Consider the following 22830-nt stretch of genomic DNA (forward strand, 5'->3'; position numbering starts at 1 on the left):
CCAAAAAGAAAAAAGAGCTAACTGCTATTAAAAGGATTAACATCAGGGGTGCCTCGGTGGCTCAGTTGTTAAGCATCTGCCTTTGGCTCAGGTCGTGATCCTGGGGTCCTGGGATCCAGCCCCGCATTGGGCTCCCTGTTCCGCAGGAAGCCTGCTTCTCTCTCTCCCACTCCCCCTGCTTGTGTTCCCTCTCTTGCTGCGTCTCTCTCTGTCAAATAAATAAATAAAATCTTTAAAAAAAAAAAAAAAAAGGATTACCATCACACCAGGAACTGGACAGCAGGAAACTCAAAGTAGGGCTGATCAAGTTTTAAGCTTCTCACAGGAGTCCAAAGCTTCAGGCAATACAGAAGGGCCAGAGTTAATTGAGCTATTAAAAGTGAAAATCTCCCGTGTTAAAAACTTCCTAACCAGTGGAGTGAAGGGCTAGGGTTTATCAAGCACTCCAAAAGTCAAATGTGAAGGCCCCAGATCAGGAATAGCCAGTCTTCAATTGAGGAGCAAAAGACGTTCTATTCCTTTCATAACGCAGAGTACTATAACCACTATAAGATCACGGCATGCCACCCTCCTGGCGGCCTATTCCTTTCAAAATGCTATTTCTGTCTCTGCTGGCTCATGATTCCCATCCATATGTAAGAGAGCATTTATCACATATTACAGTAAAGAAAGCAATTTAAATCCATTCACTTCTTGCTTCTCCCAGTTCACACAGGCCAACGAGTATGGTGCAGCAAGAAATAACAAAGGTACCACCCAGGTGTGAAGCATTTAACATGCACCAAAGAAGGAAATGTACCACAACATACTCAACAGCCTTGGCAAGCTAAGTATTATTAACCACATGAAGAAAGCACACAGAGCTTATTAATAAGCAAGTTGCCCAAAGTCACTCAACTAATAAATGACAGAGCTAAGGTTTTTAGGTTTGAATTTAAGTCTTTTCAAATCCTATAGTCTTTCCACTCCCTAAGTGGCCTTGAGAAATACAAGACATCTTGTCAGATAATATATATGTCATGTGTTTGCTGAGACCCAAAATTACTCTGGAAGAATATATAAGAACTGGTGACACCGGTTGTCTCTGTCAGGGGAAAAAAGACCTTACTCTGCCCTTCAAGGTCCTTCTAGATGGACTTAGTATCAAATTGACATCAGACAGATTAATAGGAGAAAGTAAAATTTAATAGAGTATATATGGGGAATCCACACAGACAAGAAATTCCAAAGGCAATGAGACAACATGAAGTTTACAGGAGCTAAGGAGAGGGGTAGTAGGTCTGAGGATACAAAGGGGAAGAAAGCCAACAGCAGGAAGGTGAAAAGAGATTTTGAAAAACAAAGGTTGCCCTATTATGCAGATAAGTTTCTTAGGTAAAGGGGAGCCTGTGTTAATAGCTCTCTTCCTTGTATAGGCTCTCCTTTCCAATGTAAATTTAGGCAGCTGAGGACCAGGAAGATAGCTTTTCCTGCATCCGCTGGGTTTTGATTACTTTTAACCCAAAATAATGTTCTTGCCAAAGTGGCCTCTCTTGGGGCAGTCTACATCTCAGAGAAGAGCTAGGTGGCTCACAGACATGGCAAGAGAAGGGAATATTTACCATTTTCTCTTCTGTACCTTTTTAAGTTTAAATCATGTGGCTACATTTACTCAAAAAAAATAAAATGTTAATTTTATATAGCTTTCAACTAAAATATATATAATAGGGGTATTTGAACATAATACTTTTATAAAGTATTTTTTTAAACTATGCCACCAAATGATTGTTGACAGTCTTCATATCAGGGCAAAAGGGAATGAGTTAGGGAGCTCTACAAAGGGACAAACGATTATAGCTGCTTTTAGGAACTCCTAGCCCTAGGGGCACCTGGGTGGCTCAGCGGTTAGGCATCTGCCTTTGGCTCAGGTCATGATCCCAACATCCCCGGATCAAGCCCCGCATCGGGCTCCCGGCCTGCTTGGCAGGAAGCCTGCGTCTCCCACTCCCACTCCCCCTGCTTGTGTTCCTGCTCTCGCTGTCTCTATCTTTGTCAAAAAAATAATTTAAAAAAAAGGAACTCCTAGCCCTAAACAGGGAATGCGCCAAGGCACTGCAGAAATTGTGTCATGCTCACTTTCTTGCTGGAGGCATTTGTGAAAAGCCTGTTTAGTAAACACAAGCTGGCATCTCTCCTCTCAGGCTTAAAAACCTGACTCTCCAGATAAAATTTATCAAAGAGAATGAAGAACTCTCAGAGACCATGGAGGAAATGATTCAACAAGAAAGCAAGGAAGTAAACATTTCTAAATTGTCGTAAGAGAAAATTCATGTCAAGAGATGGGGGCAGGGGCGCCTGGGTGGCTCAGTCAGTTATGCGTCCACCTTCGGCTCACGTCATGATCCCAGAGGCCTAGGATCGTGTCCCACATCGGGTTCCCTGCTCAGTGGGAAGTCTGCTTCTCCCTCTCTCACTCCCCCTGCTTGTGTTCCCTCTCTCGCTGCGTCTTTCTCTGTCAAATAAATAAATAAATAATCTTAAAAAAAAAGAGAGAGAAAGGGAGATGGGGGTAGGAGACTATAATACAGAGGAGAAAAAGAAGAAAACAGAAATCTGGAGAATAAACAGAAAGCTCCTCACCATCAGCAAGGGTACAATCATCCAGGTTCCCAGATGGAGTCAAGGGGAATGGGGGAGGGGGGACGGAAGGGATAGTTGGTCACTCTCCTTAAAGAAAAACCTGAAGGCATTTTCCCAGCTGCTACCCACTCCAGTTGGTTAATGAAGGGGCGAACTAAACAACCAGAAGAGGGGCGCCTAGTGGCTCAGTCCGCCTTCAGCTCAGGTCATGATCTGAGGCTCCCTGCTCAGCGGGGAGCCTGCTTCTCCCACTCCCCCACCCCTCCCATGTGCCTGCTCTCTAATAAATAAATAAAATCTTTAAAAAATAAACAACCAGAAGAAGCCTGAAAGGTCATTCTAGGGGAAAAAAAATCTAAAGGACATGGAGGATCTGCTGGGTTAGGGAGGCCTTTGCTAACAACGTTCATCTGTTTTTCCAATGGATAGCTGAGACCTTAGAAAAGAAAGGAGACGTGTCTGTCAATAAATTGGAGTTGACTTTCCAGATCATACTAGAACATTCTTCTTCCCCTACACCCAAACCTGGTTTACTCCTTATCACTCTTTAGGTGTCAGTTCTAAATCCTTCGTCTTTTTTTTTTTTTTAAGATTTTATTTATTTGTCAGAGAGAGCACAAGTAGGGAGAGTGGCAGGCAGAGGGAGAAGCAGGCTCCCCGCTGAGCAGGGAGCCTGATGTGGGACTGAATCCCAGTACCCGGGGATCATGACCTGAGCCGAACACAGCTGCTTAATGACTGTGTTATTAAGTTAACCGACTGAGCCACCCAGGCGCCCCTAAATCCTACTTCTTTATCCTGTAAGTTTTTACCGCCTTCCAGCCAGGCACACAGTATTATAAAAGCTTATGCTACTATCTAAGCTCCCATTAGACTCTAAGTTTAGGGAAGTGCAGGGGCCACGTCTTCCAGGCTCACAACTGCATACTCAACACCAAGCACAGTGCTTGGCACCATTCGGATGAGTAAATGTATAAAAGATTATGGGCTCTCAGAGTGCTGTTCACAGGGAGTAGGAAGAACATGTTTGCCTGAACACTTGCCAAGCTGATTATGAGAGCTCAAAACTGATAATAGAGGAAAAGAGAAAAATCCCAAGATCAATAGGATTGCAGTGGGAGGATGGATTTTTAAAGCATATAAAAAAGATTATAGATACATATTTTTTGTTTTTTGTTTTTTTCTTTTTGAGAGAGAAAGGGAGAGGGAGAGAGAACTCCTGTGGGGGAGAGGCAGAGGGAGAAGGAGAGAAACAATCTTTTTTTTTTTTTAAAGATTTTATTTATGTATTTGACAGAGAGAGACAGTGAGAGAGGGAACACAAGCAGGGGGAGTGGGAGAGGGAGAAGCAGGCTTCCCACTGAGCAGGGAGCATGATGCGGGGCTTGATCCCAGGACTCTGGGATCATGACCTGAGCCGAAGGCAGATGCTTAACGACTGAGCCACCCAGGCGACCCCGGAGAGAAATAATCTTAAGCAGGCTCCACCCCCAGCATAGAGCCCAACTCAGGGCTTGATCCAATGACCCTGAGATCATGACCTGAGCCAAAATCAAGAGTTGGATGCTTAACCAACTGAGCCACCCAGGCACCCCCAAAATAAAAAGATTTTTAAAGGAATTCCCTGAAAGGAGGGAGATGAGTAGACTAATGTTTATTGAATGCCTACAGTATGCGAGGATGTCCATGTCCTTTAGATTTTTTTTCCCCTAGAATGACCTTTCAGGCTTCTTCTGGTTATTTTTTATTTATTTATTTGAGAGAGAGCTGGCACACGGGCACATGAGGCGGGGCGGGAGAGTGGGAGAAGCAGGCTCCCTGCTGAGCAGGGAGCCCGAGATCATGACCTGAGCTGAAGGCAGACTGAGCCACCATGCGCCCCTCTTCTGGTTGTTTAGTTCGCCCCTTCCTTAACCAACTGGAGCGGGTAGCAGCTGGGAAAATGCGAAAGCACTATGCATCCATGTTTTATTCACCCTTTCCAACAGGCCAATTTGTAGGTATTAAGGCATTTTACATATAAGGAAACAGAGGCCTAGACAAGTTAAGGACCTTGCCATGTCACACAGCACTTGGGATGACACAACCAAGATTCCAAAACCAAATCTGACTCTAAAGGCCGTGCTCTTTTCCTTGATTTGCTCTGCATCCATCTCTGGCCTGGTCCCGCTGCTTATAAATGATTAAGGTAACAGCAGTGGGTCATGCTGACCATATGAGAGGGCCTTTAGCTAAGAGAACAAATAGATTTAAAATAGAACACAGATCTCAAAGATCAAAACAGGATCAAACAATGGCCAAGGATGATATTCAAAAGCAAGAGGCTTTGGAGTCAGTAAGATGGGTTTGAATACCAGATTCTATCAATTCATTGTTTTGAATGCAAGCAAATTACTTAACTTCTTTGAGCCTTAATTTCTACTCTATAAAAGTGGAATTATACCTCACAGAATTGTTGAAGATGGGAGAAACGGTAGTATTTGTAAAGTTCTTGGCACATAAGGCTTAACAAAAATGTTCACAAAATGTTCAGTGAACATTCAATCTAACAAAATGAAATTTATATAGGATAAGTGCAAGAAAATCAATTTTAGAAGCACAAGAAATTTAACAGAAACACATAAGAAAAGACTTAGACGGGGCGCCTGGGTGGCTCAGTCATTAAGCGTCTGCCTTTGGCTCAGGTCATGATCCCAGGGTCCTGGGGGGTCTTGGGATTGAGCCCCACATTGGGCTCCCTGCTCAGCGGGAAGCCTGCTTCTCCCTCTCACTCCCCCTGCTTGTGTTCCCTCTCTCACTGTGTCTCTGTCAAATAAATAAAATCTTAAAAAAAAAAAGACTTAGGGATCTCAGTTGACTTGAACCTATGAGTCAACAGTTTGCTAAGACTGCCAAAAATTATTGCAAATTGGGAACACATTACAGAAGCACAGTGTCCAAAACAAGTAAGCCCAAAACAAGGAGGCCTATCAGACTTTACTTGTAAGACCGTCTTCAATCCCGAAGTGCTAAATTTTAAGAAGGTCACTGGCAAATTACAATCAATTCAGAAAAGATCAGAATGCTGAGAAGCTTTGAAAACATAGTTAACCAGGGAAAAAAAGAAAACATAGCAACTAGTTCCTTCCTTCCTGGTTCTCTATTTCCTCCACTTCACACAACTGAAATAACCCTTCAACTGCTTCTGTTTCTCAATAACTAAAATATTTCTCCCTTCATCTTCATCTCCTTTTTCTCCATCTTTCTCTCCCTCTTCCCCTCTAACCTCTCCCCACATGCACCTCAAATTCAATTTTGCCAATGTCACATGGATCTGACAGGAGTGACCTGATGACTTCTAGCTTAAAACTCTAGGACCTGGCATGTCAGACCTGTTGCTAATCTGGCCCTGGCCTGTAGATTAGACCTGCTACTGCTAATCTACACCAAATTTAACTAGCCCCTTGCTTTTTTCCTGAGATAAGCCCCACAACTTGTGCCTTAGGTAACTGAATCCTAAGTCTTCATCACATACTCAAGAAACTGGGGCTCTTCCTACATGTCTCTATACCCTGCAGCTCCATTACCCCTGAAGGATACAGCTGGCCAGAAGACTGCATTAGGCAACATCAGCCATCGCAGACCTCAGCCATTTCAAACTTACTGGATCAATACTTCCCAACCTAAGGAAGCTATCAGAGCAACTCAGGGGCAAACCTATGCATGCTCATAAAATAGTACAAGTAGAACAGTTTATTGTACCTAAGGGGCCACTTGTAAACCTACAAAGAAGGAAGCCTGGAAAAGCTAACTGCAATCTGGTTGTCCTCACTGCAGCGCCCCATTTTCAATTCCAATTAGAACTGGGCTCAGCTCCCTGGCAGGACCCAGAAAATAAAATCTGGTAACTCCCAGGTCCAGATTATCAGGGCAACTGACATTGCAATAACACAAGCTTCCCTGTGGAATAGCCTTGTCAAAGTTGGCAGGTTTTCCTGGCTGAATCAAAACAGCCTGTGTCTCCTTTCATTCAGTACTCCCTTGGAAGCCAAGCATCTCTCTAGGGAATGCATCTGCAATGGACATCAGGTGTCTCAATGTCCTGCTGTTTTAACCATGTAGACATTGTGGTTCCATTTCTATTTCTCAAGTAGACAGAGGCTCTGCTCTTTCTTTGGATGAGAGAAACCACGGTAAATGCTAGTCTTTTGAGAGCTTTGTCTTACTGTCCCTTTACCACGGAACAGTACAGTTCTAATTTAGAATCAGATAATTCCTGGAGCTTTCATCCAGTTCAAACTAGTTCTATACCCACAGTTCTAGACTCAATTTGTAAATCCAGGTCTTCTCTTCCTGAAGTGAGCCTAGGTATCTAAACTTCAGATGGTTCCCCCACTAAGGCAACAGCACTCTACTTATTCTCTAGATCACTAGTTCTCAAACTTGAGTGAGGCCTGTTAAAATGCAGATTGTTGTACCTTACTGATTCAGTAGGTATGGGGTGAGACTTGAATATGTGCATTTTTAACAAGCTCCCAGGGCATGCTCATGTTGCTAGTCTGGAGACCACTCTTTGAGAACCACTGCTCTAGATCAGTAATATTTCAAGTCATTCCCAGAACTATATTAGGAGTGGGGCAGGGGAAAGGAAGATGCTATAAAATCAGGTCCGTTTGCATCATAACATTCAGTGCTTTGTCCTACAAAGAAAACTCCTTCTTCTGCTACACAGTAGACCTCAACTGGATCTCACAGGTGAAATATTCAGGAGTTTAAAACATTACAATTTACATCCTAACAAATTATTAACATAGATACATTCTGTAACCAAGAAATGGCACTTACATAAGTGATTCTAGGTTCAAAATCAGCAGCCAAACCAGAAGCGGAATGAACACCTATTCTCCTTCCTATGCCTCATGCTATTCATTAAATGAATTAACACCTGTAAAAACACTTAGAATAGTACTTAGCCATTATTTCATTGTGGTAAAATATATACGTAACATTTATTATTTTTGCCATTCCTAAGTATACAAATCAATGGCATTAAATACAGTCACCATGTTGGGTAACCATCACCACTATATATGCCCAAACTTTTTCATCAACCCCAACAAAACTCTGTACCCATTAAACAATAATCCTCTTTCCCATCTCCCCCCAGCCCCTACTGCTCTATTTTCTCTCTATAAATTTACCAATTCTAGTTTCCTCATGTAAATAGAATTATACTTTCTGTGTCCAGCGTATTTCAATAAGCATAGTGGGTTTGGGTTTGGTTTTTTTAAGATTTTATTTTATTTTTTTTCTAAGATTTTATTTATTGTCCCTCACCGGGCTCCTTGCTCAGCAGGGGGCCTGCTTCTCCCTCTGCCTGAGCTCCCCCTGCTTGTGCTCTGACAAATAAAATCTTAAAAAATATACTTTATTTATTTGCCAGAGAGAGAGAGAGAGAGAGAGAAAGAAAGCAAGCACAAGCAGGGGGAGTGGCAGGCAGAGGGAGAAGCAGGCTCCCTGCCAAGCAAGGAGCCAGATATGGGACTTGATTCCAGGAACCTGGGATCATGACCTGAGCCCAAGGCAGATGCTTAACTGTCTGAACCACCCAGGCGTCCCCAGGATATTATTCTTAAGTATTCTCTGCACCCAATGTGGGGCTTGGACTCACAACCCAGAGATAAGAGTCAACATGCTCCACCAGCTGAGCCAGCCAGGTGCCCCAATAAGCACAGTGTTTTTGAGGTTCATCTACATCGTAGCATATATCAAAATTTCATTCCTTTTTAAGACTAAATAATATTCCATTGTATGTACATACCCCATTTCGTTTATCCATCTGTCAATGGAGTCTCAAGTTGCTTCTACCTTTGGGTTATTGTGAATAATGTTGCTATGACATGGACATACAGCTAGCAGTAAAATTGCTGGGTCATATGGTAGTTGTTATGTTTAATCTTTTGAGAAACCACCAAACTGTTTTCCACAGTGGCTGCACCATTCTATATTCCCACCAAGAGTGCCAATTCTTGTTATTTTCTTTCTTAAAAAAAAAAAAATTATAGCCATCCTAGTAGGTAATGCTTAGCCACTGTTATTATCACAAGTTCTGATGTGGACTTTTACCAGTATTTGAAGCACTATAAGGACAGCACCACAACAATCAGAGGTTCTGGGGCACCTGGGTGGCTCAGTTGGTTAAGTGACTGCCTTCAGCTCAGGTCATGATCCCAGGGTCCTGGGATCGAGTCCCGCATCGGGCTCCCCGCTCAGTGGGGAGTCTGCTTCTCCCTCTGACCCTCTTCCCTCTCGTGCTATCTCTCATTCTCTCTCTCAAATAAATAAATGAAAATCTTAAAAAAAAAAAAAACAATTAGAGGTTCTGACTAGAGTTCCAAGCATTTTCATTCAAAACACAAATTTCCAGTTGCTTCTAATTTTCTAAAAAATCACCTCCAAAGCTAGCATTTCCTTAGGTTGACATCAACCAAGAAAGAAAATGATGCTTTGGGGGGCAAGCCTAGGTGGCTCAGTCAGTTAAGCAGCTGCCTTCGGCTCAGGTCATGGGACTGAACCCCACCTCAGGCTCCTTGCTCAGTGGGGAGCCTGCTTTTCCTCTCCCTCTGCCTGCCCTTCCCCCTGCTTGTGCTCTCTGTCAAATAAATAACTAAAATCTTAAAAGTAAATAAAAATTTAAAATTTTTTGTAAATTTGAAAAAAGAAAATGATGCTTTGGGTAGCTAAAGAAAAAAAGATGGATGGTTATGTTTTTGAAAACAAAAGTATGCTGGAAATCCTGGATATTTTAATCTTGATAGCTATATCACTTTTAAGTCCTTGACCTCATCAGAAATACAATTTTCTCTTCACTTTTGGGGTTTTCCTGGCATGGAAGAGCTAAACTCTCAGTGAAACAACTTTTCCCAAATAAAACTGTTTTCTTGTGCTCATGTATTATGTTCAAGGTTTCAGGACTTCCTCTCAGTAACTTTTTTTTTTCCTTTATGAATCTAAGAAAGAGAAAATCTGTGAGTACAGGAAGTAAAAACAAGGGGCACCTGTCTGGCTCAGTTGGTTAAGGGTCTGGCTTCAGCTCAGGTCATGATCCCAGAGTTCTGGGATTGAGCCCCGCATTGGGCTACCTGCTCAGCAGAGTCAGATTCTGCTTCTGCCCCTCACCCCACTTGTGTTCTCTCTCTCTCTCTCTCTCCAAATAAATAAAAAAATCTTTAAAAAAAAAAGGTAAGTAAAAACAAGGAGAAAAAAATCCTTTTTGTTTTTTTGGAAAAATTTTCCTCTACTTTTACACTTGGCAAGAATTGAGAAATAGGGGCACCTGGGTGGCTCAGATGCTTAAGCGTCTGCCTTCAGCTCAGGTCATGATCCCAGAGTCCTGGGATCGAGTCCCGCATCGGGCTCCCTGCTCCTTGGGAGCCTGCTTCTCCCTCTGCTTCTCTCTCTCTCCCTCTCTCTCTCATGAATAAATAAATAAAATCTTTAAAAAAAAAAAGAGTTGAGAAATAAACTCTACTAGGAGCTTAAGTACAGCCAAAAAAAAAAAAAAAACGGGCAATGTGTAGGTATCATGGGAAAAACAATTTAAAAAGCTGTAGTTTCATCCTAGTTATTAGTAGGCAAGTATACTGTATATGCTTCCCCATTATGCTGATATTTATATATGAAAGATTAAACATTACATATAGAAAACTAATGACTGGATTTATAAAGGCAAAGGAGACTTATGACATTCCGAGAGGTACAGCCAAAGGCCTACACGAACCCCCAAGTTCGATAACCCCATTAAAGCATATGATTTCTTTCATAAATAAATGTACAATAAGGGCTGCCTGGGTGGCTCAGTCAGTTGGGTGTCTGCCTTTGGCTCAGGTCGTGATCTCAGGGTCCTGGGATTGAGCCCAGCATCAGGCTCTCTGCTTGGCGGGGAGCCTGCTTCTCCCTCTCCCTCTCCCTGCCTCTCTGCCTACTTGTGATCTCTAATAAATAAATAAAATCTTTAAAAAAAATAAATGTACAACAAGCAGCTAGTAACAATGTAGCCCCATCTCTGCAGGAAAACTTGTGAAGGGCAGAAACCAGGAATGTTCAATCCCCAAAAGCCAAGAGAGCTATTTTTGGTGTATATGTATATAGGTATGTCATACACAGAAATACGTAGGTAAAACAGATGAAGTTTACTAGAAAGCACTGCATTTAGTCAGAGTTTGAGTCCCAGTGCTGTCTTCTTGGTAAATTACTGAAAGCTTTTGAACATCATCTCTATTATCACAAAGACAATCATCCTGAGCAAAATACCAGCTTCATGGGTTATGTGAAGAATTTCAATATAGTTTCACTCATTCTTCAGTAAATGTATTTTGAACTCTCACAATGTATACTAAGGATGCAGAGAAGACTGAGACCCTGCCCTCACTATGTATAAGAAAGAGGTTCTCTTCCTTGGTGGGTAACCCCACAATTCAAGAACTGCTCAGAGAGAACTAGAGGGCAATTCCTCAAAGACAGAGAGCCCCTCATCCATGTTCAAGAACTGGGTACACAGTGGACAATAAATGATTGCTGAATGAACAAATTGTATTTTGTTTATAATCTTCCTCTCATTAACATTAACATGAAAAGGAGGAGACTGATACATAATAATCACCTTACTCTCCTGGGAAACAGAAACTCAGAAACATTAAGAGGGGAAAGCAAAACTGACACTTCCCATTATTATCATTACATGACAGAGCTCAGTAGTGTTCTGCTAGTCCTATAAAATCCCCCCATCTCTGAAAACCCATCTAAATGGCTCATTTTATCCTGCGGGATAGTTATGCTATAAAATAATAGACTAGAGTTTTTCATTTTTTCAGTAGGTAAAGTTAATGCCTGAAATCATTATCTGGGGATACATATCTGAATAAATACTAAATGTGTTAGCCAAAAACCTATCTTTAACTAAAAGGTATGAACTTGTATCTCTGTTCCTAAGAACTACAAAGTCCTTCAGATATAGAGTTTCTTTTTTTAATATTTTTTTAAATGTTTTATTTATTTATTCATGAGAGTCAGACAGAGAGAGAGAGGCAGAGGCAGAGGGAGAAGCAGGCTCCCCGCCTAGCAGGGAGCCCGATGTGGGACTCGATCCCAGGACCCTGGGATCATGACCTGAGCCGAAGGCAGATGCTTAACCATCTGAGCCACCCAGGCGCCCCTAAACTAGGGTTTCTTAACCTTGGCACTATTGCCAGTTTGGGTCAGTAATTCTTGGTTGTGGTGAGCTGTACTATACATTATAGGATGTTTAGCAGCATTCCTGGCCTCTACCCACTAGATGCCAGTAGTACCCTCCAAATGTGACAATCAAATGTATCTCTAGACAGAGACATTTGTTTGGGGGTGGGGGGTGTTTGAAATCATGGTGGTTGAGAACCACTGAGATAAACAATGGAATGAGAATGTTTTCACAAAGGCTGTAAGGCTGTTTATGAAAGATATGGCAGATAAGTTGTTATTCTTTGCACTCCACGTATGAGTCATTTTTAGATCAGACGACCTTTTAAAGTTTTATCTGGAAAAAAAAAAAGACGATGACCAATGCACCTAAAGGTAATCTATAACCCAAGAAATTAATCAGTGAACCAATGGATGGTACAGAAAGTGTTAACAGCATAAAATGAGTTACAGGCAGCCCTGCTACCATCTTGTAGATACATTACTCATGCATGGTAACTGTCAGAAGTCAGACAATCTTGATATCACCCAGCTCATTGCTACAAAGTCAGATTCTTAATTTTTCTTCCTATTCTTATCTGAAAAAAAAATTTTTGTTTCCTGTAGCACAGGGAACAAGAATACCATTATCACAACTATTTATTGAGCATTTTGTAACTGTAAGGGATTTTACTTATATAAAATAAAACTCCTGGAGCCACAAAGGAAGCTGGGGATTCCTGATGTTTACTTAAGACTCATTGCCATCACCTCCCCAAAGGCCCAGGTTTTACTTGCAAATAGTTCTGTTTAGAAAAAGGTCAGGGGCGCCTGGGTGGCTCAGTTGTTAATCGTTTGCCTTAGGCTCAGGTCATGATCTCAGGGTCCTGGGATGGAGCCCCACATCGGGCTGCCTGCTCAGCAGGAAGCCTGCTTCTCCCTCTCCCACTCCCCCTGCTTGTATTCCCTCTCGTGCTCTCTCTGTCAAATACATAAATAAAAAAATCTTTAAAAAAAAAGGTCAGATTTGCATTAATTTTAAATACTGGGATCTCAGCACTTAATAACTTAACCCCAAACTTGTATAGAGCATGCAGCACCTTTTACAAGATGTTACTGATTTTAATTATAAAAGAAACATATGGTCATTGCAGAGAATCTAAAAAGACTATTTTTAAAGGATTATTTTAATAATGATGTATATCATGTAATAATGACGTATATGAAAGCAAATGCAAAGGTAAAGATTAGCCAGTTGTTCAAGGAATGAACAAGTAATTCATAGATTAATGTCCCTAGAATCCTCAGTACTAAAGTCAGAGATGGCTCTCTTTAAAATCTGCCTACCAATTCTGAGAATAAATTCTGGTATCATAATAATTCCATAAGCCTAGTCAGATCTGTGGCACCCGTGCTGGATAAAAAGGCAAGAACTATGCATGTGTGTTTTGAATGGGTTTGGTATTTCAGAGGAAACCAATACATAAAACAGAAACTGTCTTTCCTAGAGAAAAATGGAATGCTTTTCTTAGAAGGAGAAACTAAAAAAAAAAGTCACTTCTAATCTACTGTTTTGGTCTATTTTATAATCTGGATCTAAGAGATAACCAATCTTTTTTTTTTTTTTTTTTTAAAGATTTTATTTATTTATTTGACAGAGAGAGAGACAGCGAGAGAGGGAACACAAGCAGGGGGAGTGGGAGAGGGAGAAGCAGGCTTCCCGCGGAGCAGGGAGCCCGATGCGGGGCTCGATCCCAGGACCCTGGGATCATGACCCGAGCCGAAGGCAGACGCTTAACCATCTGAGCCACCCAGGCGCCCCGAGATAACCAATCTTTTTTTTTTTTTAAAGATTTTATTTATTTATTTCAGAGAGAGAGAGAATGAGAGATAGAAAGCACGAGAGGGAAGAGGGTCAGAGGGAGAAGCAGACTCCCTGCTGAGCAGAGAGCCCGATGTGGGACTCGATCCCGGGACTCCAGGATCATGACCTGAGCCGAAGGCAGTCGCTTAACCAACTGAGCCACCCAGGCGCCCCCGAGATAACCAATCTTTAACAAAAACTCTTCCCATGGGCTCGAGAACTTCTCAGACTCTCACCCCTATTCTGCTGCCTATCCCGCGCCGTCTCAGTTAGGTACTCAGGAGATCTTTTCAAAGTCAGATATGAAAGCTTGTTCCAGAAGGTACCAGCCCTCCAGCTCTGAAGAGTGCAGGCTAAATGACCAGTTTGAGGAACATCTGCCCCTACTCCAGAGGAAGAGGAATAGAAAACAGTGACTATTCCAGGGGCGCCCGGGTGGCGCAGGTCGTTAAGCATCCAGCTCTTAGTTTCCACTCAGGTCATGATTTCAGAGTCATGATCTCAGGGTCATGGGATCAAGCCCCACATGGAGCCCTGCATGAAGCCCTCCCACTCAGTGTAGAGTCTGCTTGAGATTTTCTCCCTTTGCCCTTCCCCTGCTCAGTCGTGTGCACTCATAACCCCCCCTCGCAAATAAAATCTTAAAAAACAAAACAAAACAGTGACTATTCCAGTGGCCAGAAAGAGCAACCAAGGAGCTCTTATACAGAAGTATGCATAGGGGGCAAATGTGATAATGATTGATTTGGAAAAAGAAAATACCCCCAGTTATGGGAGACATCAAGGCAGGATGGAAGGAAAAGTATGAAATGGTTGAAATTGCACTGCAGATTTTAGTATCTGAACAAATAATCAGAGTTAGGGTAATGGCGTCTAATCTTGACACTGCTGTGGATGAGCCATTCTGCTATGAAGCTTAAATGAGGAACCTGGCTGGCTCAGTCGGTAGAGCATGTGACTCTTGATCTCCCGAGTTGTGAGTTCAAGCCCCACATTGGGAGCAGAGTTTACTTAAAAAAATAAAAATAGGGCGCCTGGGTGGCTCAGTTGGTTGGGCGACTGCCTTCGGCTCGGGTCGTGATCCTGGAGTCCTGGGATCGGGTCCCGCATCGGGCTCCCTGCTCGGCGGGGAGTCTGCTTCTCCCTCTGACTCTCCTCCCTCTCATGCTCTCTGTCTCTCATTCTCTCTCTCTCAAATAAATAAATAAAATCTTTTAAAAAAATAAAAAAATTAAATTAAATTAAAAATTAAAATAAATTAAAAATAAAATAAAACGAGGCTTAATATTTAAAAGACAAAATTGGAGTATCCCAACATTATTAAGTCTTTTCCAATATAATAAAGGTATACAAGTCAGAGAATGAGACTCAAATGTACTGACCTACGAGGAGTTTTAACTATTACCTCTGTGAAACAGTTCAGCTCCTTTCCAAAGCATGGTCTGTCTTACATTTCAATTCATTAATAAGTACTAAAGGTCAGGTTCCTTTGAGAAAACCTCCAGGTTCCTTACATTCACAAAAGTGAAGTCAAAGACCCTTGATATGCTCAGAAATTTGTTAACAGAGTAAAATTCTCACATCCAGATGAGATTTTCACTTGATTATCAATTACAACATCAGTAGTTACGGGCAGTAACAAAAATAATGAGAATTCTTCACCTTTCCCTCATCTTCTTTCCCTTTCTGGAAGGCCTCTACTTAACATTATGAATCATCTGGTCCTTGACGTATGGTTACTTCTGGGGGGACAGATGACATTTAGCACAGGACATGTGAGGCTGTGGGAAAAGGGAAGTTCTTGGCCACAAGAACCAGCACAAAACCCTTGCCCTTGGGAAAAATGCCAAAAATCTCTGAAGTCCACTGCAAGGCAGTTAAAATTTTAACTTTAGATGATCCCTGTTATAAGAACACAAACCACAGCACAGAATTAGACTAGGTTTTTAAAACTACATTATAAAGTTGCAAGATAACTTTTTTTATTTTACTCATTTTTTTTTTTTAAGATTTTATTTGACAGAGAGAGAAAGAGCACAAGCAGGGAGAGCAGCAGGCAGAGGGAGAGGGAGAAGCAGACTCCCCTCAGAGCAGGGAGCCCAATGTGGGACTTGATCCCAGGAGCCTGGGATCATGACCTGAACTGAAGGCATACACTTAACCGACTGAGTCACCCAGGCAGCCCTATTCATTTATTTTTTTAATTAGGCTCCATGCTGGGCCTCAGGACCCTGAGCTGAGATCAAGACCTGAGCTGAAATCAAGAGTGGGCCACCCAACAGACTGAGCCACCCAGGGCCCCACAAGATAACTATTTCCTGACATTCATATGAATCCATGCTAAGTGATGGTCCCCAGGGTGAATACAAATATTTTCCCCCTTGGGATTAGTTTAACCTAACTTGGCTCTAAAAACTTTCACTATTCAAAAACGGAGAATATCATGATAATGGCTAACTTTACAGAGTGCTTACTAGGTAAGTGTTCTACATGCACTAGCTTATTATCCTTACAATAATGCTCTAAACAACATTAACTCTAAAATAGGAATTTTCTTGGGGTGCGTGGGTGGCTCAGTTGTTAAGCGTCTGTCTTTGGCTCAGGTCATGATCCCAGGGTCCTGCGATCCAGCCCCACGTTGGGCTCCCTGCTCCATGGGAAGCCTGCTTCTCCCTTTCCCACTCCCCCTGCTTGTATTCCCTCTCTTGCTGTCTCTCTCTCTGTTAAATAAATAAATAAATAAACAAACAAATAAATAAATAAATAAAATCTTTAAAAAATAAAAATAAAAAACAAATTAGGAATTTTCTTTAGAGGTTTTGAATATAAATATTATTTGTTACAGCAACTTTAAAGAAATTCATGAATTATTTTTAATGTGAGAGAAGCACCATACAAAGTTATTAAAACCATCTTTGGTCTAAAATGAAAATATGTATAAATGCATAAGTATTTTAGAAAACTACTCTAATTATTCTATCTTATCAATCACTACTGGGAAATCCATGCAAAATCAAAAGACCCTAAAAAGCTATTGCAGAATTCGAATATCCTTAGAATCCTAGCTGAATCTTTATTTTATGGCTTATTATGAAGAGGGAGTTCTCCTCACAATTTATGCCCAAACAGATGTAACCCAGGGAGCCCCACTTAACTTTCTGTAGGTTTTAGACCTACAACAGATGAGGAAATCCTTAATAATCCGTGATGGTCAAGTTAATTATAATTACATAGAAAATTCAATAAAATTACCAACTTCAGGTCCACTTACAGATGTAAGTATATGCTCTGAGCAAGTAAAATTAAGACAATTAATAACATAGTAAGAATGGAGGTCGAAAATTGCGGCAGTGGCGGCAGCTGTGTCCCACTGTCCGCACTGCTAGGTCCATCCGGGGCACAGCCATGTCGAGTGGCGCCCATGGCAAGGAGGGCTCAGCTCGCATGTGGAAGGCCCTCACCTACTTCACAGGTGCTTCGTAGAGCTCCCCGGCATGGGAGTGAGCATGCTGAATGTCTTCCTCAAGTCACATCAGAGAGCACAATCGCCCACCCTCATCTCTGCACCAGGGCCAAGCCCTTTCCCCGGGGAGACGGTACTCATACTCTATTCCATAAGTCTCATGTGAATCCACTTCCAACCTGCTAAGAAGATGAATAAAGAGAACCTGGACCACCACCCAGTGGGGACCACAGCACTGGTTTGGACCATGACTCTGCACACGGACCAAAAAAGTCTATGGGACCGTGGGACTGGGGTGCCTGGGTGGCTCAGTCGTTAAACGTTTGCCTTTGGCCCAGGTCATGATCCCAGGATCCTGAGATCAAGCCCCGCATCAGGCTCCCTGCTCAGCGGGGAGCCTGCTTTTCCCTCTCCCACTCCCACTGCTTGTGTTCCCTCTCTGTCAAATAAATAAATAAAATTTTTTTTAAAAAAAGAAAAGTCTATGGGATCTTAAGCTCACCTTCCTTACTTGATCAAATGATGACCAATATACTGATCTTCCATCCCTTTGCTTATGGCAGGAGATGGCTTAAAAAAATAACTTAGATTGGTCCATGGAAAAGAAAAAAAAAACAACATTAAGAATGAAGATAAGTACTGGGGCGCCTGGGTGGCTCAGTCGTTAAGCGTCTGCCTTCCGCTCAGGTCATGATCTCAGCGTCCTGGGATCGAGCCCCGCATCAGGCTCCCCGCTCCGTGGGAAGCCTGCTTCTCCCTCTCCTACTCCCCCTGCCTGGGTTCTCTCTTTCTCTCTCGCTATGTCTCACTCTGTCAAATAAATAAATAAAATCTTTAAAAAAAAAAATGAAGATAAGTACTGATATGCAGAAATTACCCTTCATACAGCCAGATTTACAATTTTGCCAGCCCATTAAGAAAGGCTTTTATATTTACACATAAACACAAAAAATGCATTCCTGATACAAAACACCTGGCTTTTTAAAGTTTGGAGAGATAATATTCTTCATACTTGGCCCCATGAATAGTTATTTCTCTTGTACAAAAGATAAAGAAGATTATCAAAAAATTAAATTTTTATTGTGACCATCTCAAAATGGAGAGCTGTCAACTCTATCTTAAAGAACACATTTTGGGGGGGGGGGCACTTGGGTGGCTCAGTCAGTTAAGCATCTACCTTCAGCTCAGGTCATGATCCCAGGGTCCTGGGATGGAGCCCTGCATGTGGCTCCCTGCTCAGCGGGGAGCCTGCCTCTCCCTCTCCCTCTCCTGCTCCCCCTGCTCATGCACTCTCTCACTCTGTCTGAAATAAATAAAAATCTTAAAAACAAAACAAAACAAAAAAGGAACACATTTTTTCCCCAGAGTACTTTCATCACAATTTCTTGCATAGACTAGATGATATCTCTGTTGATAATACATAGGTCTGAATAAAGGTTTCCAAAATTTTTCTTCTGTGCATTAAAAAAAAATATTTTATTTATTTATTTGAGAGTGAGCAAGAGAGGGAGAGCACAAGCAGGGGCAGAGGGAGAGGGAGAAGCAGACTTCCCGCTGAGCAGGGAGCCAGGCACCAGGCTCTATCCCAGGACCCCGAGATCATGACCGGAACTGAAGGCAGATGCTTAACTGACTGAGCCACCCAGGCACCCCTCTTCTGTGCATTTTTCAAACCATATTTTAAGAATCATAATCAAAACCAAATATACACACATCAATTCCAAAACCAACAAAACTGGCTAGTATATGTCCATGTAGACATTTTAGTAAGTTGACTAACTGCTTCATGAGAGGTTACGTAGTATAATAGAGGGAACCTTTGCAGTGGAGGCAGAATAACCCAGATCTGAGTGAGAATCATGGTTCCATCACTTGCTAGCTATGGGACTGACCTTGGGCAACTTCCTTCTCTTAGTCTGAGTTTTTTTATTTGAAAAATGAGATAATAATTCCAATCTTGTGAGGATTAATTGTATGTGAAATGCCCAGCACAGAGCTGGACTCAAAGCAGGAGCTCAGGAAACAGTTACTGTTATTACCCTGTTGTTATTCACGTAAGCCCCTTAAAGGCAAAGCACACTTTTTCTTGTAACTCAATTGTAGGCTCTGTAATTACTGAGAACTGAGAAAATAAAGGCAAGGAACATCAAAGTTACAAATAAGGATGTGGGGGGCGCCTGGGGGGCTCAGTCAGTTAAGCATCTGCCTTCCGCTCAGGTCATGATCCCAGGGTCCTGAGATGGAGCCCCGCACTGCACTGCACTGCACTGCACTGCATCGGGCTCCCTGCTCAGTGGGGAGTCTGTTTCTCCTTCTCCCTCTGGTCCTCCCTCCTCCGGCTTGTGCTCTCTCTTCTCTCGCTCGCTCTCTCTCTCAAATAAATAAATAAAATCTTTTTAAAAAAATGAAGAAAATTTAAAAAAATAAAAAAAATAAATAAATAAATGAATTAAAAAAAATGAAGATTTGGTATAATAGTTCAACACATGCCTAGATAGGAAAGGAGACTATGAAGCAATAATGATGACCTTTAGACATATATATCAAAATGAACAATATCCTTAGCATATCAAAATAAACAATGCCCGGGCACCTGGGTGGCTCAGTCGTTAAGCGTCTGCCTTCGGCTCAGGTCATGATCCCAGGGTTCTGGGATCGAGTCCCACATCGGGCTCCCTGCTGGGCGGGAAGTCTGCTTCTCCCTCTCCCACTCCCCCTGCTTGTGTTCCCTCTCTCGCTGTGTCTCTCTCTGTCAAATAAATAAATAAAATCTTAAAAAAAAATTAAATTAAAAAAATAAAAAAATAAACAATGCCCATATTTTTATAAGCCCCTCTGAAAGGAGATGATGCTGCCTGTGTACAATTCACGTACAGAACCACTCTTCGTTCCACAAGTATTTCCAGAATGTCCATACACTAACTGCCAGCCATTATGCTAGGCAACGTACGTTATGATAGTGAGCAAAAGCAGACACAGTTCTGATCCTCATGGAGCTTCCAGTCATGCAATCCCACAAATAGTGTAAACTTGTGATAAGTGATATAAAGGACAGTACATGGTACTCTAAGAGCCAGTAACACAGATCTAAACTAATTGGGGAGATCAAGGAAGGCCTTCCTGAGGAAGCAAAAGCTAAGAGCTGAAGGCTGAAGAGGGAGTTAACAGTTGAGGCTGTTTCCAGACAGGGGAAAGCAGTTTGTGCAAAGACCCGGTAGCAGGAAAAAACAGCAAGAATAGGGGACCAAAGGGCCAGGGTGTTGGGAGGAAAGATGAGGTGTGAGAATTAGCTAGGGCTCTAGACCACACAGGGGCTGAGGCATTGTAGATCATGTTCAAGAGTTGTAATATCCCAAGAGAAGTGAAAAGCCACTGAAGGGTTTTATAAATGCTTATTTTAGGGACAGAGACGAAAGGGAAGATGCAATTAGATTTGCAATTTGCCTTTGCCTTCTCGAATAAGAGCAAAGGAATGCAAATAGATCACGTGGGAAACAAAAGTTCTGTCAAGATATGACAATAGCTTGGGGAGTAGGGTGATGGTGGTAGTGGAAGAAGTAGATAAATTCAAGAGATACTCAGAAAAATCTGATGATGTCTTGTGTACAGGGGCTGAGGGAGAGCAAGCTGTCCAAGAAAACTTCTGGGTTTCTGATTCACATGACTGTACAGAAGGATATCTATATTCAGGAGAGATCTGCTCCAGAACATCTTTAAGGTAGTTGGTTACTTACCCTCAAAAGGACCAAAAAGCATAAATGCATTTTACTTTTGCCTGAACCTGTGTTAACCCAGCGGGATATGCTACTTTACTTATGATATAGGGTTCCAAAAGACTTTTTGCTATTTCTGAAAATCAAATTGACTCTCAAAAGTGCAAAAGGCTTCCAACACTGAAGATATTTCAAAGATTCTGCCATAAGCTTTGAAATCAACTCCAAATGAGTTCTAAAACTGGTTTGAGCAATGGGGCAGCATTATGGAATGAATGTGTCATTTCCCATGATGACTACTTAGGTAAGACTAACGAATTTGCTGCTGCTTAAGGTAAACATTTTAAATAAAGCTTAACAGTGAAGAGTGCTCTTATGTGATATTAAACTAAAATATGACATTTTATCAGGCATTACTATTGGAATTATGCTATTTTTGTTTCAACATTTTGAAATGCCTGTAGAAAATGTGACATTTTGTAGGTTTAAAAACCCCACATTCCTTGTTGATCTTAATATGTATTTTACTGTTCCCATCCAGTTCTTGTTAATGCCCATCACGTTATTCACTGTAAAAGATTTTTACTAAACACACTGGTATATGTATATATTCTATGCAGAGTAAAGCACCGACTTTATCAATACTTCAATACTTAAATATTTACTTTCCTTAGTTTTAATTTTTTTTAATGTGCACCCTAGTGCCACTTTCATAGTGGAATACTAATGCCTTGAAGTATTAGAAGCATAGAAACTCTAACTAATCCAAGGAAAAGAACTGAACAAGTGTTGCCTCTTTAAAATCAATCTAGGAGCGCCTGGGGGGCTCAGATGGTTAAGCGTCTGCCTTCAGCTCAGTTCATGATCCTAGGGTCCTGGGATCAAGTCCCACATCAGGCTCCCTGCTCCCTGGGAGCCTGCTTCTCCCTCTGCCTCTCTCTCTCTCTCTCTCTCTCTCATGAATAAATAAATAAGTTTAAAAAAATAAAATAAAATCAATCTAAAACATCACACCATAGTACTGAAGTATTTCCCTAATTCTGAAACGAGAGGGGCTCCTTGGCCACCTGCTTGCACTAGGCCCTGACAAGCATTTTATTAACACTCAACTGCAATTACCAGGATGTTACCACTGCTTGTACAGAGCAGAATTCTTTTTTTCTCCCATGCTGATTTTATCTCAAGGCGTGAAAAGGCAAGACAGTGGTCTGAGGCCAAATGTGAAAAATGTCATCTCCACAAATGAGGAGAAAAGTCAAGAGCTTTTTAAAAATTAGTTTGTAAAACCAGACTGTCTCCAACCTAGAGACTGTGCTACCAAAAGTGGTCCTTAGGAATAAGGGCTGAAGAGCTTGAAATGAGTTACCAGTATGGTTCATCTTTTTTATTTCGGGGTTTTTGTTGTTGTTGTTTTAATATGAAATCAGACTATGGCTATATTTGAGCATAGCCAAGGCCGGGGATGGGCAGTGCCAAGGAAGAGACAGTGAAAAGGCTTTAGGGCTCCCAATCTCAGCCTGCAGACTTTCCGATCTTCCCCTGAAGGAGCTGTCCGTGTCTCCCCAGAAGGAAGGTGGGGGAGGGAAAGTTGCAACGCCCCTGGGCTTTTCCCTTACCCAAACCCCCAGAATGACACCGCAAACCACTTCCTTCAGGGAACTGAAGGTCATAAGCTTTAAGGGACAATGGAGCTCAATGTAGGCTCCAGAAAGATGGAGACAGCGAGATGAGATGGGGGGCAGGGAAGTGGGGGTGAAGGGATGCGCCCAGTCTGAGAGAGCTGAATAGGGCGGTCCAGGCCAGGGACTTCGGGAACATGAAAGGGCCTGGATCTTCCAGAATCTGCCTAAGTAGGCCTGCCACAGCCAAATCTAGGGCATCTATGTACCCAGTGCCTACCACCACTCTCCTCCGGAGGGGGGATGGTACCCGCAAGGGCCCTCCCCCCAAACTGGGGCTTTGCCTGTCCTTAAAAAAAC

General features: G+C 42.1%; 1 protein-coding gene across 3 annotated transcripts in view; it reads right to left on the minus strand.

The window, feature by feature from the left end:
• PTPN9 (protein tyrosine phosphatase non-receptor type 9) overlaps positions 1-22830 on the minus strand; it is an 88732-nt gene that overhangs the window by 54320 nt on the left and 11582 nt on the right. Inside the window, exon 1 of one of the 3 annotated variants that reach the window (XM_025884578.2) lies at positions 259-276. The exons of the other annotated variants lie outside the window; for them this stretch is intronic. Within the exon in view, the coding sequence (XP_025740363.1) occupies positions 259-261 (3 nt within the window). The 5' untranslated portion in view covers positions 262-276. Of the gene's footprint in view, positions 1-258; positions 277-22830 lie in introns of those variants that run through there. 3 annotated transcript variants of the gene reach the window in all.

This window comes from Callorhinus ursinus, unplaced genomic scaffold, assembly GCF_003265705.2.
Source record: "Callorhinus ursinus isolate GAN/ISIS: 27379988/994484 unplaced genomic scaffold, GSC_fseal_2.0 scaffold25, whole genome shotgun sequence".
In the NCBI taxonomy this organism is placed as follows: Eukaryota; Metazoa; Chordata; class Mammalia; order Carnivora; family Otariidae; genus Callorhinus; species Callorhinus ursinus.